This window comes from Prionailurus viverrinus, chromosome D3 (genome assembly GCF_022837055.1).
Source record: "Prionailurus viverrinus isolate Anna chromosome D3, UM_Priviv_1.0, whole genome shotgun sequence".
Classification (NCBI taxonomy): Eukaryota; Metazoa; Chordata; class Mammalia; order Carnivora; family Felidae; genus Prionailurus; species Prionailurus viverrinus.
Window position 1 is genome coordinate 34261797 of NC_062572.1, and position 16011 is coordinate 34277807.

Below are 16011 nucleotides of genomic sequence, written 5' to 3' on the forward strand. Positions count from 1 at the left end.
CATATATGTATGTATATATATGTGTCTCCCCACATCTCCCTGTTATTTTGCTCTACATAGATGCTGGTCTTAATAATATGATCACAATTATGCTAAAGTTCGGTACACAGTACTTTATGTCCACCTACACCTTGTACCAAAGGCATTTTGAACACACTAGATGATGAAATGGAAGTCCTTTATTCTTCCAGATTTTGCAATTTTTAAAAATTGATACCTGTGTATCTCACATAGTTGTGAAAATCAAATGAACAGGTATGTAAGTGTGAGGACTATTTTGTAAAAAGCATGTTGCTCTTCAGATGTTCTTAAGTATTCTATCAGACCACATGACTCTTCTCTCTCTCAAATCTAATCTCCTATTGGTTCTGGAAAAATGTATTATTGCATCTTTAATTACTGAGTTAGAGCCTTTTATTTTGTCTGCTTAATTGGGAAGTCCAACTATTCAGAAACTGCAGTGCTGAACTCTGTTTCCCAGACCTGTCCTCCTGTGGTGTTTCAGTTCTTAAGTTTCTTAAAATTCTGGATACGTTGCTCAAGTTTTTAAGCTGATTTCTGCTTCCTGCAACTTACACAGCACTTTTAGCTTCTCTTTGGCAATGATCATTACCTACCTTCTTTTATATTCTGACTTTCTGTCACTTAAGAGGATGCATTCTTAAAGCAAATGGAAAAATTCAGTGAAGTGAATGATAGTAACGGTTTCCCCTATGGGTAATTAGGAACTCATTCTACATGTGGGTCCAAATTTATTATTTCTCTGACCTGATGACTAGAGACCACAATGGCAACAGTTATACCATAACTGTTTATATGACACCTTATGTAACTCATATTGTCAATTGCGGAATAAGCCAGGCAATGGGATGGTGTAAGTTATGCTAGCAAACATTTTTGCATGGGGAAAGGAGCTGGGAAATGAGGTCATAAGGGAATTAAGTAGTCTCAGCAAACTTGGGGGATTTTCCTGGTGGGCTGATGGAGTCTCCACTTTCCTGGAGAAAGTGGCTAGGTTTTGAATTCCGTGGCCATCAGCTCTTAAACCTGCCCCTCAAATGAAGAGCCACTGATCCTCGGAAGTGACATTTACTGCTGAAAATTTCACTCCAAGAAAATTATTTTCAAGGGATCATTTAAAAATTAACTAATTAATTTTAAAAAGAAATTCTCAAAGCTCTTGAGTGGAGTCAGTCCCTTACTCGACTTCCCCAGAACGCTGCGGCAGAAAACAAGCTCTTGAAGCGAACACAGGGAAACGGGGGTTGTATTTCTAGTACTGCCTCTAGTTTGTTGGGGATTTTAAGTCATCTAATGTCATGGGTCAACAGTTTCTTCCCAAAGAGACTGTATCATACTATCTTTAGAGATCCTTCCAAAGCTAGGACTCTGTATTTATTCCTTTAATCCACAGATATAATGAACATTTGCTCCACCTCAATGGTACTGGCAAAGGCCCTGTCTCATTCATGAACTCTTTTCATCTTTATAAAAACCCAGATATGATTGTGAGCCCTAATTTCAACAGGAAGTTGAAATTCAGAGAATCTGAACGATGTGCTCATGGCGCCAGAGTAAGCAGCTGAACCAAGACTTGACATTGGTCTTATCCAACATGGCTCCCCTTTCTACCACGCTGCAGCCATCTTTCTTTTAAATTACTTCCATTTTCAGTCCAGTGAGCATAAGCTACTGCCATGACACAGAGCAAATACCCAGAAGTTGTAAAAGTTAACACAAATGGGTTTTTCAGGGGATTAAGGGTACCTGGGAGTGGAGAGCCAGCCCAACAGGATCAGGCAAACCAAAATTAAAAGGAAAGGAGAAGAGTGAAATAAAGCCTCCTTACTGCCTCTTCAGTTGATCCATTGATTTTTTCTCTTCCTCAATTCTTGCCTTTACGGCCTTTACAATTGTGGCCTGGAAAAGTTCAGCCCCTCTAGAGAAAAATCAGAAATAGAGAAAAAAAATCAGTATTTCTATCCTTTTTACTTACCTTCCCCTGAAAATGATTATGAGGATTAGAAAGCATTTCTTTTTAGGTCATTAACTGGATTCTTCTGGCTGGCAGTGGGAGTCTCAAGAGCCCGTGCAGAGGCCCCTTCCCAGTGGATGAACACGGCACAGCCACCCGCGGGAGGGAGTGGGCCTGCTCACAACCACAGAAGGTCAGTAAAACAAAACAAAACAAAACAAAAAAAATGGTTTGTGTTTTTCAAGACATTGAAAAGAATGCATCCCTTCAAACCTGTCCCACTGAACCTCGTATCTTAGCGAAGCATTACTCACCTGACCTTATTATATATAGTTGCCCCATGAGGGACCATTTGCAAGGAGGAGTGAGTTCAGATTACTTTTCTACTCAATGAGCAGAAGCAGGTATGGAGTGAGTTGGGCTAAGGAAATAGGCAAAGCTGGAGTTCAAGCTCCATCACTGGCACGTTCTGTCTCCTGCCTCTTTACCTCTCTGCTTCCCTCCTTCCAATCCCTCTGCCTGTTCTCACTTTTCAAGCCAACTTTGGGTCCTCCTAGATCTATTTCATCAACCTCTCTTAATATCTTCAACTCTGGTTCCACTGTCATCTGATCATATCTGCTTGGTAAATCCCAAGTCAGCAGGAACCCAGTGGTGTGCCAGCCCTGTGCTGGGGCTGTGGTCAGAGGTGCAGGACAGGCGTGACCGGGCACGTTATCTGCTGACTCCTCATACGCCCTCGGAATTCTTCCCTACAGCAGCTATTTAAAACCCCTTCTACTTTTCTCGAATCTAGACTTCTGTCAAGGGCTCTTCACTCCTTGTTTCCTACTTCCCGAGAGAACGTAAGTCATGAGGCAATAGTTTGCTCAGCTGCCTCCCACCTAGCCTGCGGAAAATCTTTCCTGCAGTGACAGTGGGAAAGGTGACACTGTCGCCTACGGTCTGCCTGTGCACAAGTCCCTTCCCATCCCTGCAGCCAGAGTGGCTCCATCCTTCCCTTATTGCTCCGTTTCTGCATTCTCAGCCTTCTCACTGCCACTGAGTCCTCCTCACAAGCATGCCAACATGCTCACATCCTGCTAATCTTAGCAAATAAAAACCCGCGCACACTCACAGTCTTCTATGTCCGTGCACGAATATCTCCCAGTCACTGTCCCTAAGCCTTTCCCTTCAACCTCAGCTCTCCCATGTTTGGCTCTGGTGCCCAGGTGTTGAGGTCACCAATTTCCGTGTTCAATTTTCAGTCTTGTGTTTGTACGTTCTGTCTGCTGAACGGCTGTTTTGAAACAGCCTTTCTCGGGCTCCAAGGGCACCATGCTCTCTTAGCTTCCTTTTCTCCTTTCTGGATCAGAGTTGCTGGTCTTCTCTGCCCATCTCTTAAGTGTGGATGCTCCCCAGGGCCCTCTTCTCATTCACATTCCCTCCAACCACTCACCTGCTCTAATCCCATATGGGTCATGAGGCCCCTCGAGTCTGCTCCCACCTCCATACCTGTCCTCCCACTGGACTTGCCAATGGGTTTGGTTTTACAAGCTCACCAACCCAACAACTCAAGTCTGTGGTCCGTGTTCTCCCAAGTCTAGAGCTTCTTGGCATCTCTACATTTGGGAATGGTACCACCATTTGCTTCAACCAGAACCCTGGGCATATCATCCTCTACCCTCTCCTTTCCAGCTGCACCTCCCTTCCTTCCAATTTTCCAGTTGTGCCGATTTTACTCTTAAATATCTTCCTAGTTTATCCCATCCTGGTCTCAGCCATTGTCTCTCTTCTGGATCAGCAGAGAAGCCACCTAACCGGTCCCTTTGCCCATGGTCCTGAGTACACGCCACAAGCAGAGTGAGCTCCTAAAACATCATTAAGGCCACACCGTTCCTTTGCTTCTTATTATCTGTGGTATTACTTTTAAAGTCATAAACATGGTTTCTCAGGCCCCTGATAATCGGACGCCTCCCTATCTCTCCAGCTTATTTGTCATCATTATCTTCACCTTCAAATTTGTTTTTCAACCATGCTGAGCTTCTCAGGGTTTCTTCATGAAAACTTCCCCTGGTAACTTCACTTGGGCTGTGTCCCCGGCCTTCCTCCTCTACCTCCTGTTCATCCCTCAGGGTGCAGCTTAGAATGGAAGGCTGCCGTGGTTCCTGCCATTTGCAGGTGTTTATGTACCCTTGATATAATCCCCAAGGCTTCTCTCCTACCATCACACTAGTCACATGGCATTGTGACTGCCTGTTGATATGTCCTTCTCCCCACAAGGCTATAAGCTCTGTGAGGGGAAGGCCAACCATCTGCCTCCTTGTAACACAGTAGGCTGTGGACAAATCAATAAATGAATGAATGTGTTTTCTTTGGAAATTCTGTTGTGAATTCAACGCTTGTTAAGACATGGCTCTTCTTGAACAAGCACGAGCTGTACTCTGAACCAAAGCCATCAGTTTCTATAACATGAGGCATATGGCTTTCTAAATAACTGTGATAACTTTGAGGGAAAAATACAGGCTTACTATTATGATCTGGATGTCTAAGGACCAAATGTTTAGGAAAAGCCAAAAAAAAAAAAAAAAACGTATTTATCAGCACAAATACCAGTTGCTCTACAAGTAAATAAAATTTCTATTAGGATAAAATATCTTGGATGAGTCCCCCAAAAGAAAAAGAAACAAAAAGAAATAAAAAAGGACAAGACATTGTGCTCTAATGAAACTGATATGCTGGGTGTTAGAAAAACAATTACAATGGTAAATTCTAGGGCCAATATTGTGCAGAAAATGAAGTCCCTGTTCATGCACATAGTGAGGGCCCATGGTGGCACAAAGCTCCTCAGAGTAAATGTAGGTCCCCTACTGAAAATTCTTTCTACTGGGCTCCAAGTTAGTGAACAAAGGCCAGGAACTGCTTCCCTATAAATGGCTTCTGAAATAAACATTTTGTTTATCCTGGCAGAGGGAAGGAATAGTCTCTAAGAGCACTGGAGGTATAAACAGAAGTGTGTTAATCTAAAACACAAATCAAAATGATAGATTCTGGAAATTCCATATGAGACAAGCTGATGATCATCAGATTATTTAGCACCATGGGTCTGATGGAATCAGCAAGGTTGGTGTCCCTGACATGGGCAGAGCTGTCTAGGCATTGCTTTTAATACCTAGCTTTCTTCCCAGTCTTTCCCCTTAAAGCTACAAGATTGGGGCAAAAACTGGAAGAAGGGTGGAGTCTAGGAAGAAGAAGGTAGTGTGGCCCGGTGACCTCTTGTTAAAAGAGAAAATCAAGTTGTTGGGGAAAAGAGGTTGAAGGGAAGGAAAAGATAAGAAAAGATGGATAGGAAGGTTTAGAATGAGCTTCAGTATCTATCACACTCCTTCTCAACCTAAATCTGAAAAATAATACCTAAGTGTGCTTTTCTCCGTTTTTAGGACAGAGCCAGAGAGGGGGAATGTGGACTAGTCTCTGTAGAGATCAACACGGTCTGTGTTACTGCTCTTCCTGAGGCCAAAATGAGCGATGCCCAGTGAGGTGGTCTGTGCCCAGAGGGCTCTAGATGACCAGTCTGTCTTTGACCTCTTGTAGCATCCCAGATCTTTGTAAGGGTGACTTGGTACCAAAGACTTTCTTGTTACTCTTCTAGTTTAGGTTTTCAAGGCCTTGTGCTAAACCCTTCTTGGATTGGTTTCTCCAGAAGGGGTTTCTTAACTTATTGCAGGTTCTATAGGCAAGCTCAGACAAGAGCACAGTGCAATATTACTTCCAGACAGATACTTAAAGAGAAACCACTTGATTTCATGGCCTGACCCACCTTGATGCCAGGATCTGTGAAGCTTTTATATCAGCCACAACATGTAGGAAATAGTAACTCATGAAAACTCTTCTCTGCAGTAGGAGGAAGGCAAAACATATGCTGTCCCAAATAATTCCTGCTTCACCACTGGGGAGTTTACATGAGGAATCATCATCAGCTGGGGTCAAAAAGTAGAAAAAAAAATTAAAATTAGCATCCATTTTCATTGTTATTTTATAATATCTGTGGCATAATCAGGCTTGGGAAATCCCACAGGCCTCAGAACAATATTCTGATGCAAGGACTCACTTATGGATGGATTTATTTCAAGCAAAATACACATTTCAACTCCAATGTCAACATTGATTTGTAAGACTGACCACAAGTAACAGTGTAAGGCACAGACAGGACTCTTCACCAAGGGTGCCTCCTCAGGACCTCTCTCTCTGGGAGAGAGAGGTTTCTTTCTCCCTGAACAAGGGCCATGGAGAAATAACGTCTCTATGTCCCAATGCCAGAGGCAATGCTCTGATATGAACAAATAAACAAACAGAAAACAAAACAAAAAGCCCGGATATTCTGGGAATGGTAATCCGAGTATAACCAGAAGAGCAGTTAACACAGTATGGTCTGTTAGAAAAAGAGGTTATCACCAGATATCTTATCCTAAATCAAAACACATTCCCAGTTGCTCTTCATCCTGGGCAAAGGGTAGCCTGGATTGGAAGCCACAGTGGAGAGAGTGCCGTGGTCAAGTAGCCCCCATTTCGGGCACCATGGAGGACCAAGTGTGGTTTTGTCCTGGGTTCTGGTACAAGAGGCAGAGGATGGGAATGGAAACTTCTGCCTCTGCCCTGGGAGTCTAACTGCAGAAACCGTGGAGGTTCTTCTAGTTGCCTTCCTGATTTTGACGTTCCCTGAGCTTCCTGAGGAGAGAAAAATCTGGAAGTCAGAGGTACTCTGACTACCCAAGAATCTAGCTGCAAACACCACAGGTCTATGGACTTCTGTAACCCTTCCTAATGTAACTCAAAGAAGTTTGGGGAATTATTACAGGCCACATACAATCCCCAGACCTGCCAGGCCTTGTACGTTTCCAGAACATGACTAAACATGTCTAGAAAAGGGGCACTTCATGGTATGGACAATAGAGTCATAATGTACTACAGTCCTATAGCCTCCATCTAGAAAGGGAATTGACCTCTTTTTTTCTGTTTTGTTTTTTTCATTTTATTTACTTTATTTAAAATAAGTTTTTTTTAGTGTTTGTTTATTTTTGAGAGAGAGAGAGAGAGAGAGAGAGAGAGAGAGAGAGAGAGAATGTGTACGCATGTGCATGCAAGTCGGGGAGGGGCAGAGAGAGAGGGAGACCCAGGATCTGAAGTAGGCTCCAGGCTCTGGGCTGTCAGCACAGAGCCTAACCTGAGGCTCAAAGTCACGAACCGTGAGATCATGACCTGAGCTGAAGTTGGATACTTAACCAACTCAGCCACCCAGGCGCCCCTCATTTTATTTATTTGAGAGAGAGAGAGAGAGAGAGAGAGAGAGAGAGAGAGAGAGAGAGAGAGAAAGAGAGAACACAAGTGGTGAGAGAGGCAGAAGGAGAGAAAGAATCTTAAGTACGTAGGGCTCAATCCTACAACCCTGGGATCATGACCTGAGCCGAAATCAAGAGTTGAAAGCTCAATGGAGCCACCCAGGTGCCCCTTTGGCCCGATTTTAACATTAGAACAATACAACTGTTCTTCCTTCCCTGCCCTCCCACTTCCAAATTTGCTTTTCATACTTACGCATTTTATAGCCTTTGACTGTACAGGCCAGGCTGAACGCTTGGATCAACCAGCAACTATTTTGAACCAATTTTTCAATGTATCCACACGCTCCTATCTGAAAAACAAATGGGAGTGGCAAACTGTGAAACCCTGCACCCAGAAAAAGAGGTTGGTGTCTTGTGATCTCCGTAAGTGCAAGAATTCGTGAAGTCTCTGTGCTAATGATTCCAGAGGTAACCTGTAGTACGTAAATTTCAGTCACCATGGGGCAATGCATTTGATGCTTTAGAAGTACCATAGTTGCCTGGGGGAAGATAAATCCCATGAGTAAAGGAAGAGTCTTTAGTGTGATGATTTTAGCACTTAGAAGCCTCTGTCTTTTCACAGAGAAAATCCTGGACTATTGCAGGAACAAGATGAACTCTGTGATATCAAATGGGTGAGCAGTGACCCCCAAGACTTTGATTTTGGTACAGTCACTTTCCCACAAGATCGGACAAATTACACCTATGCTGTTTGCCAGAAGATCATCACAAACATCAGCTGCATGGTTCAGTTCTTAGAATAGGAAAAGAGTATGTATTCTGAGCCTTTTTTGGCCAATTCTCTGGGAAAAGGATTATTCTTTGTTGATTGGCATGTAGTTGTCTCATAACAATGATGCATGTTAAGTTCACATCTTGAGGGGGAAGGAGTTTAAACAAACAATCATTGCCAGCCAAAACATAAAGGTGATGACTGAATTGTGTGTATTTCCTGGGGATATGTGAGGTAGGAAAATGTCATTAGAATTTGCTTCCAAACTGGCAGTTATCCAGCTTGAGTTGCCCCGCCCATTGGAACACGCTTTCCATGTGATGATACCTGTCCTCCATGGTCATGCTTTCATTTGGGTTCTCTAGGTTGGGAATCTCCTCTTCCCTTTGCCTCCCTGGACACCCTTGATTCTGGTTTTCAAGTCTCTGACAGGTTCAAATGGCATCGTGTCTGGAAAGTCAGCTCCCAACTTACTTAAGCAAGGTATGAGTCACTCCTTTTTCTTGTTCTGGTTTTCCGAAGATGTTGTGATAATTAGCATTAACAGACCAAATTATAATAACTAATAAGTAGGTTTGTTTTCCCTTTTAGAGTGTGAGTTCATTAGGGTAAAACTTGAAGGCAATACTGTACCTAGTTCTTCAAGAGAAAAGTAATGTCTAGCAAAGAACATGTCTGCAATATAGGTTTACAGAATGAATGAATGAATGAATGAATGGACTTTGTAGCTACACCATTTTCAGGACTGGTTGTAGGAATCGGCGTCTGGCAACAGATCCCTCACCATCACACTGGCTATTAAATAAAATGTTATTCTGTAGTCCTGTCTCGTACCCTCTCCAAGAGCTTTCAATACTACCCCAAACGTAAATAAAGATCAGTGGGGTAAAATTGTTGCATAAAAGTAACTTTTACTATCAACTGGTCTTAGACAAAATTTCAGTGGTCTTAGACAAAGTAAATGACTTGAATACATATTCGTGGCAACCTACACTTGGCTTTCCAAGACCTCTATACACAGCAGTACATCTGTCAAAAAAAATTTAAATGCCTTCATAGACTTGCCTCTCGAGCTCAACTTTAAGTAGCCAGGAAGGTGAGAAGCAGGAAATTCTCACATCACACCTCCTCTAATGCACTATCACTACTAGAGAGTAGTGGACACAAGGATTCGCTTTGACTTAGGCCAGCTAGAGATGTATTAACTCGTTCAGCTCGTGCAAGGTTGCCGTTTAATTTCGTGAAACAAGTAAGTAACTTAAAAGCTGTTCTGTGAGCCAAAATATTTGATGCAATTCTAGGATTACTAGTGGGCAGTCTAAGTTACCTACCAGGCCAAGGGACAAGTTGTATCCTGAAACATGGATATTTAATAGCAGAGCAGCTAAATTTTGCAGAGGAAGGACATCTGTTTTGCCTCAACCCTCTACTGGCTTAGCTGAGCCCTAATCAGGACCCTTCTGCCCAGAGGTAACCACAAAGTTGCATTCTCCTGTGTGTTTACATCTCATGGGTACATGAAATGTGCATTTAATAGCCCATTCTGCCTCATTCGCCACCCTACAGTGTTACAGAGAACTACGCTCATTTTATTTTGTACTTCCATAATGCTTTCTAGCCAAGCCAACATGATATGCCTTTGGAAGAGATTCAGTGACTAATTCAGCTCATGAAAGAGCCATTTTGTAGCACAAAGTGTGAATGGTGATAAATTATCCCTCAGAAGAAAGGGGATTTTAACTGAAAAGTACATTTTAGGATGCAAATACACATCCTCTTGTCATGTGACCTTGAGATGCTGACCTTGCAGCATCTCATTTGGGGCTTTTAAGAGAGCAGGGTGACTGGCAATTGGGCTTTTAATAACCACTGAATGGATTGTTTACTCTTGTGCTGAAACCACAAATGTGTTATACAGTGGGAGGCACTTACTGATAATATGTTTTTCATCGTAATCACAAAAACGTTGTATGCAATCAGCCAGTCCCAATAGCGCAGGATGCTCCTGATGGGTTTCAGCAGCAAATCACCCCCAAAGAGCAGGAAATAGAAGCAGGCCACCAAGTAACCCATGCAAAAGATGCTGATCCTGGTTGTCCCCGTGATGAAGATGATTGTGAGGACAAACCAGAAGAGGTAGCTGAAGATGATCACTTTGGACATGTCTAAGTATGATCTGGAAAACAAAACCGAACCATCAAAGGGCAACGATATAAACACACAAAAAAACTAAGTCGAGAGAGTCTGCTTTAATGAGGGTAGGAATTCATATTACTCATTTGACTCTCTCATAAGCAAGGCAGGCCGTGGGCTCAGTATTCATCTTTCATTCAACACTGCCAGGTCTGTAGGAAATTCTTGCCCAGTTAGTAAGAGACAAAGAGGTAAGCTGCGCAAATACTTGTTAGTATCTTATTTGGGCCAAATTTCCCACAAACAGCAGGATTTTCCGCCTATTACTGGAGTACTCAAAATTCCTCCCTATCTTCCTGTGGGAGGCATGAAAAATTAATTATATGTTAGAAGAAATTCTAAGATACAGATGCTTTCTGAAGCAAGAGAACAGGGAAGAATGGAATCACTTTCAATGAACTAGACATTAATAGATAAAACGAATCCGTGTTCTACCCGAAGGTCTTACTGGAGATGGAAGTCTGTCCCTGCAGATGAGTAGTAATTCTCAGAAAGCATACACGGTCATGGTGAGGCTTGTAGGCTCTGTCCAACACTGTGTCTTTGGATGGCGTCAAGATTCCTTTTTGGGGAGTAATTTTCCCTGTGACCTTCCTGATGAAAGGTGAGGCAGCCTGTAGGTCACTCACTGTGCAATAAATAGCAGCTGCTGGGAGCTTCGGAGCATGGGCCACTGAAAGCTGAGGGAAGTGGTACCCACAGGCCAAGACCCATCTGTTTGTTTAATTAGAGCTTCTTTAACTTGGATGTTTTGCTTTAGCTGTTTCTCTTCCCAGGTAAGGGCAAATGCATAGTAGAACCAATTGTGGGTCAGTTATTTGATGAATGAGCTGTGATTTTGTAAGAGTTAACAAGTAATTTCTTGACAAAATCTGGACTCCACTACCCAGCATCATTAGAGAACATCATTCCTAAAAGTACACTGTCACATAAGCAACCTTTTGAACTTGACCCTTTGGGGACTAAAACACTCAATGCTTTAAAATTGTTTCCTGAAATGTTCATCTCAGATCTATTTCACTCTTCTTTACCTTCCTCCCCAAAGGAGAATGAATAACATGTCAGTATATGTCAGGATCCCAGGAGCACTGCAGGTGAAATTAATGATTCAGACGAGGGGTAACATGGGAAGGCCCACAGGGCCTTCTGGTGTGTGTGTGTACGTGTGTGCGCTCTGGAGTCAGCAGAATCAGCCTGCTGGCATTCTGGGTGTGAGCGTGTATGTGTACAGAAACGTGTGTGGTAGTGCACCATGTGCTTTCCATAGATTTCCCTTCCTTGCCTGCAGGTGCTTCTCATTCCTGCTCCAGGGGTCCTGGCCTCCACTCCTCAGCACTTCACCTGCTTTAGTCTCAGGTATCATTAAGACCAAGCTTGTGAGGGCCATATGGAAAAGTCTAGTCAAGGTGCCCTGAAGAGGAGCCTCATGGGCCCCGGAGCACATGAATGAGCCATGGTGACATGTCATGAGGTTAAGAGGCTCCTTTCCAGAGCGGCCAAGCACGTGCCCATGGAGAGGGTGTGTGGGACTCCACGGTGCCCCTGACTGCCAAGTGCTTGCTAGCTTCCAGCTCGTGACTGTGCTTTGTGATGGGTCACTTCCTGATGTGTAACTTGTCCGGCAGCCCTAATTGGGAAACAGAACTAAAAGCTTGAAATAATTCCATCTTGAAAAAATATCACTTTAAAAATCAGTGGTGCACAAGCATTATCTTGTTGACGTTTTAGGCTTTTCATAAGTGCACTGTAGAGTTGAATACATGTCTTTTTCCCTTTAAAATAGGGAAAAAGATGAGCTGCACTGATTTTTTCCCCCTTAGTATCACAGAGAAGAGGTAGAAAGTGGAAGTCCTAGCTTATATTCGTGTTTAGTATGATACATTATTCCTAGAAGGAATCTATAGGTCTACATAGCTTATCATTTTATTTATTTATTTATTTATTTATTTATTTATTTATTTATTTATATTTATTATTTTTTTTTGAGAGAGAGAGAGAGCACGAGCTGGGGAGAGGCAGAGAGAGAGAGGGAGAGAGAGAATCCCAATCAGTGCAGAGCCTGACACGGGGCTTGAACTCACAAACTGTGAGATCATGACCTGAGCCATAATCAACAGTAAGATGCTTAACTGACTGAGCCACCCAGGCACCCCTACATAGCTTATCATTTTAAAGCAAATTCACTTATTGGTTTGTTCAGTATACGCCGAGCTCTTAGGCCCCAGAAGGGCCTCAGCTCCCAGGTACTGGAGCTGGGTTGACTGGCTTCAGATCCTTGCTCAGATTCCTGATCCACAAAATGGCAATAACAGTATCTCATAGGTGGTCGTTAGGGTCAGATGGCTTCATCCATGTAAAGCACCTGGAACAGAGACTGGCACTCTGCAATCACTCAGTTACCGCTGTTATTAACATTGCTATATGCATAATAGGCCAAAGACTATCGGTATGGATGGGGGGCAGGCATGTACACGAAAAGTAAGTTAGAAGTGGACTTTGCCCTAAGTTGCCTATATCTTAGACTGGGGGTGGAATAGGTTTAGATTCTTCAAATAACAATCCCATGCAAACACGATACTCTGGGAGTCAGAAGCTAGGGAGCAAATCTCAGGTGAGGAGAGGCACGCTGGCTTGAACAAGACTGATTTCCACGTGGCACTGATGCACAGCCTCCCTGGGGCCCTGACAGCAGAACTGGAGGGTGGATGCTAGTTAGTGAGGATCGGCAAGTCCAAGGGCACACAGCTAGCGAGGCGGCATAGAACATCCCGCCAGCCTGTCAGATCCCCGACCACAGGGGTGGAGCTGGACTGTGAGAGTTGACTCTGGGGGCAGTGGGATGCCCGCCACAAAGTGGCATCAGGCGAAAAAAGCATGAGGACTTGGGAACCCAGAGAACACAGAAGGAATGCATAGTGAGAAATTTCGTCAGGTTCAGACACACACTCTACAGAGGGGGCTATCCGGTTGCCCAGATCGGCTGCCACCAGACTGCAGAGGATGGTGGAGGACAGAGGAGGTGCTGCCGGGGGGAAGCCGCACACCCGAGGAGATGGCACATGGCGGGGGGGGTGCCAGCACAGGACACGCTGTGGTTCCCATGGAGCCCACTGGCTATGGGGGGCCAGGAAGGGGAAGAAGGACAGGGGACAAAGATGAGGAACAGGGGATCAGGATGGACAAGGGATGAAGAGGAGTTGGAACAGAAGATAAAGATGGGGGACAGTGAACAAGAGCAGGGGGTCTCTGCTGGAGCACCAGGAAGCAGTATCATGGGCACCAGTCAGTTTGTGTGTGACGAAGTGGAGGGAAACAGAGGGGACGTGTGTGGGTCGTGCCGAAGAAAGCAGGAGCAGAACCGTAATTCTGAGACCCAGTCTCCCGATCGCCAAACCCTCTCCATTTATGAGCTTGGCATGTACAGGTAGGTGCCCAGTTTCCCAAGAACGGGGAGAAGGGACCGTGAGCCGAGGGACGGCTTCCAAGTGAAACACACATGCAAAATGGCTTTCGACCCGCACAGCCACCCTCACCTGCAGTGAATGAAATCTGGCACGGGGTTGTGCTGGCTGAAGGAGGCCGCGTCGAGGTTCATGCAGATCTCCACGTTGTCCCCTGCCATGATCCGCACTGCAGCCTTGTTTTCATCCTCAAAGATCTGCCTTTGCAAGGAGGCGCACAGGAGCAGCATGAAGTCATCTGGCAGGACAGAGAGATCACTGAGTCACCTTCTCCTCATCCGGGTTTCCATGATATAGGAAACAGTCCCCACACGGCAGGAGTGGCTCCCCAGATCCCGAGTGAGTTGCATTCCCAAAGTTCCCAATGTGCAGTTCTCCTTGGATTCTCATCTTGGGGCCAAGTCCCACCTTGCCCACCATGGAAGATGCATGAGGGGGGCACAGACACAGGGGAGCCTGGATTTTGTTTACACATTGGTGGGTATGAGTATCAGGTGATAATCACTAGTCTTAGGACTTGCTTATGGGATGATGTTTACTTGCATTTATCTCCCACCAGAATTTTGAGGAGGCCACTCGAGTACAGTTCTCCATCTTTATCTTTTTACTTATGGTAGAGGCAGGTACTTCCGGTTTTCTTCATCCTCTATGGGATCCCCCATTGTACTTGTAACCAGACCCTTTCCGGAGCGGACACGGCAACGAAGGCAGGGAGCTCAGGTGAAGATCATGGCCAGTTACAGGCTGGCAGCCTCCAGCACCAGTGGCTTCGTCGTACTTTATGTTCAACCTGAGTGTGAGTAGGCAGCACGGTCCCTCTGTAGGTGACCTTCTCATCTTAGGTGGGGCTGCTCCAACCTTGGGACCATCAGCCTGCCCTTGGAAGGGCCAGGGGCTATAGCCCGGCACCAGAGCAACTGCAGTTTGGGTAGCATCTTCCTGGCTTCTACCCTCTCAGTTTCAGCTTTGGTCTGTCTGTTCTAGCGGCCTGAAATAACCCACCTCACAAAATACAAGGCTTCCCTCTGCGGTCTGCCTGCTGGAAGGCAGAGGAGTGGTGGTGTGTGTGCGGGGGTGGGGGGTGGCGCTGGAGACTGGGTGTGTGTGTGGGGGGGGCGGTAAAATCGTGGAAGTGGATATGGTATTTCCAATGTTTATTTATTAATTTTGCAAATGTAATAGGGCAAGTAGAAGCCATTAAGGACCTGTGATATTAATGCATCAAGACAAGCTTTTACATGATCGCAAAGTGCAGTGGAAGAAGGGGGGGGGCACTAATGCATAACACACCAAGAAGACTTCGCAAAGAGAAAACCAAACCCCAGTGCTCCGTGGCCCCGGGGCTGCAACACTTACAGACAAGAAACACGGGGTTGGGCCGCACGATGAAGTCTGGGAAGTACAGCCACTTTATGATGTTGTCGTTGAAGCTAGCACCCTTGAATCTCCACGGGTAATCTGCAGGGAGGGAAGTGGTAAAGAGCAAAATCAATACACTTCTTCACTGCCCTCGCCCCAACTGTCCACAACATAAGGGCTGATTACAAGAGTGGCGGGCTCCTGGGGAGAGCCCACTCACCCCTGCAAGGAGCCGGAGGGACGCCGATGCAGATGAAATACTGGAAGGTGATGATGCATGCCAGGAAGCAGCAGTACTTGGGCCAGATCTCAGCAATGGCCTTTCTTCTGCGCCGATACAAGACAGCGATTAGCCAGCAGGCGTGAATCATGGCATAGAAATCCATTCGCTGACCGATTACATTAACTGACATTAGGAAACAGGTCTGTATAAGGATGAAAAGAAGAAAAAAAAAACAAAACAAAACCAAAAAACAAAAAACAATCGGATTTACAGAGAAGGGGAGTGGTGTCACCTGTCAGCCCTGGGCAGGTGCCTCAGAGACCTGCATTCCTGAGGGTAGGTCTGTCTACACACGTTCACCAAGTCTTGCCTCTTTGGGGTGTCTTTCAGCATGAAGACTGAAATAGCATATAAATTACTGCCAAGGGAAAGACTGACTACATCACTTAGCAAGAGCCGCTTCACACTGTGCAGAGAATACAGCTATGATCTCTTCATGTTCCAAATGTGCTCCGTTAAGAGACAGGCACCTACCGCAACCCTTTCAGGTCAAAGCAGTTCATTTTGGCTCAAGTTAAACTTTCAGAAAGAATGCAAAGAACACAAAGAAGATTTGTAACACATTAAAGAAACCAGTTAAAATGACAAAGTGGTATTCATGCATCTGTAAGGCTACAGAGATCCAGAGGGGCCAAGTTCATGGCTCCAGA

The 16011-nt window shown here is 44.8% G+C and overlaps 1 protein-coding gene across 8 annotated transcripts in view; it reads right to left on the reverse strand.

Annotated features, from left to right (window-relative positions):
* The window catches only part of LOC125149105 (piezo-type mechanosensitive ion channel component 2), a 474283-nt gene that overhangs the window by 66717 nt on the left and 391555 nt on the right, over positions 1-16011 (reverse strand). For all 8 annotated transcript variants that reach the window (XR_007145811.1, XM_047827748.1, XM_047827749.1 and 5 more), the window contains 7 exons: positions 15299-15503; positions 15076-15177; positions 13792-13957; positions 9998-10241; positions 7547-7643; positions 5775-5934; positions 1850-1939 (listed from right to left, as the gene is read on the reverse strand). Coding sequence is in view for 7 of the 8 variants with exons in the window: in XM_047827748.1 (XP_047683704.1) it covers positions 1850-1939; positions 5775-5934; positions 7547-7643; positions 9998-10241; positions 13792-13957; positions 15076-15177; positions 15299-15503 (1064 nt within the window). In the remaining variant the exon portion in view is untranslated. The remainder of the gene's footprint in view (positions 1-1849; positions 1940-5774; positions 5935-7546; positions 7644-9997; positions 10242-13791; positions 13958-15075; positions 15178-15298; positions 15504-16011) is intronic.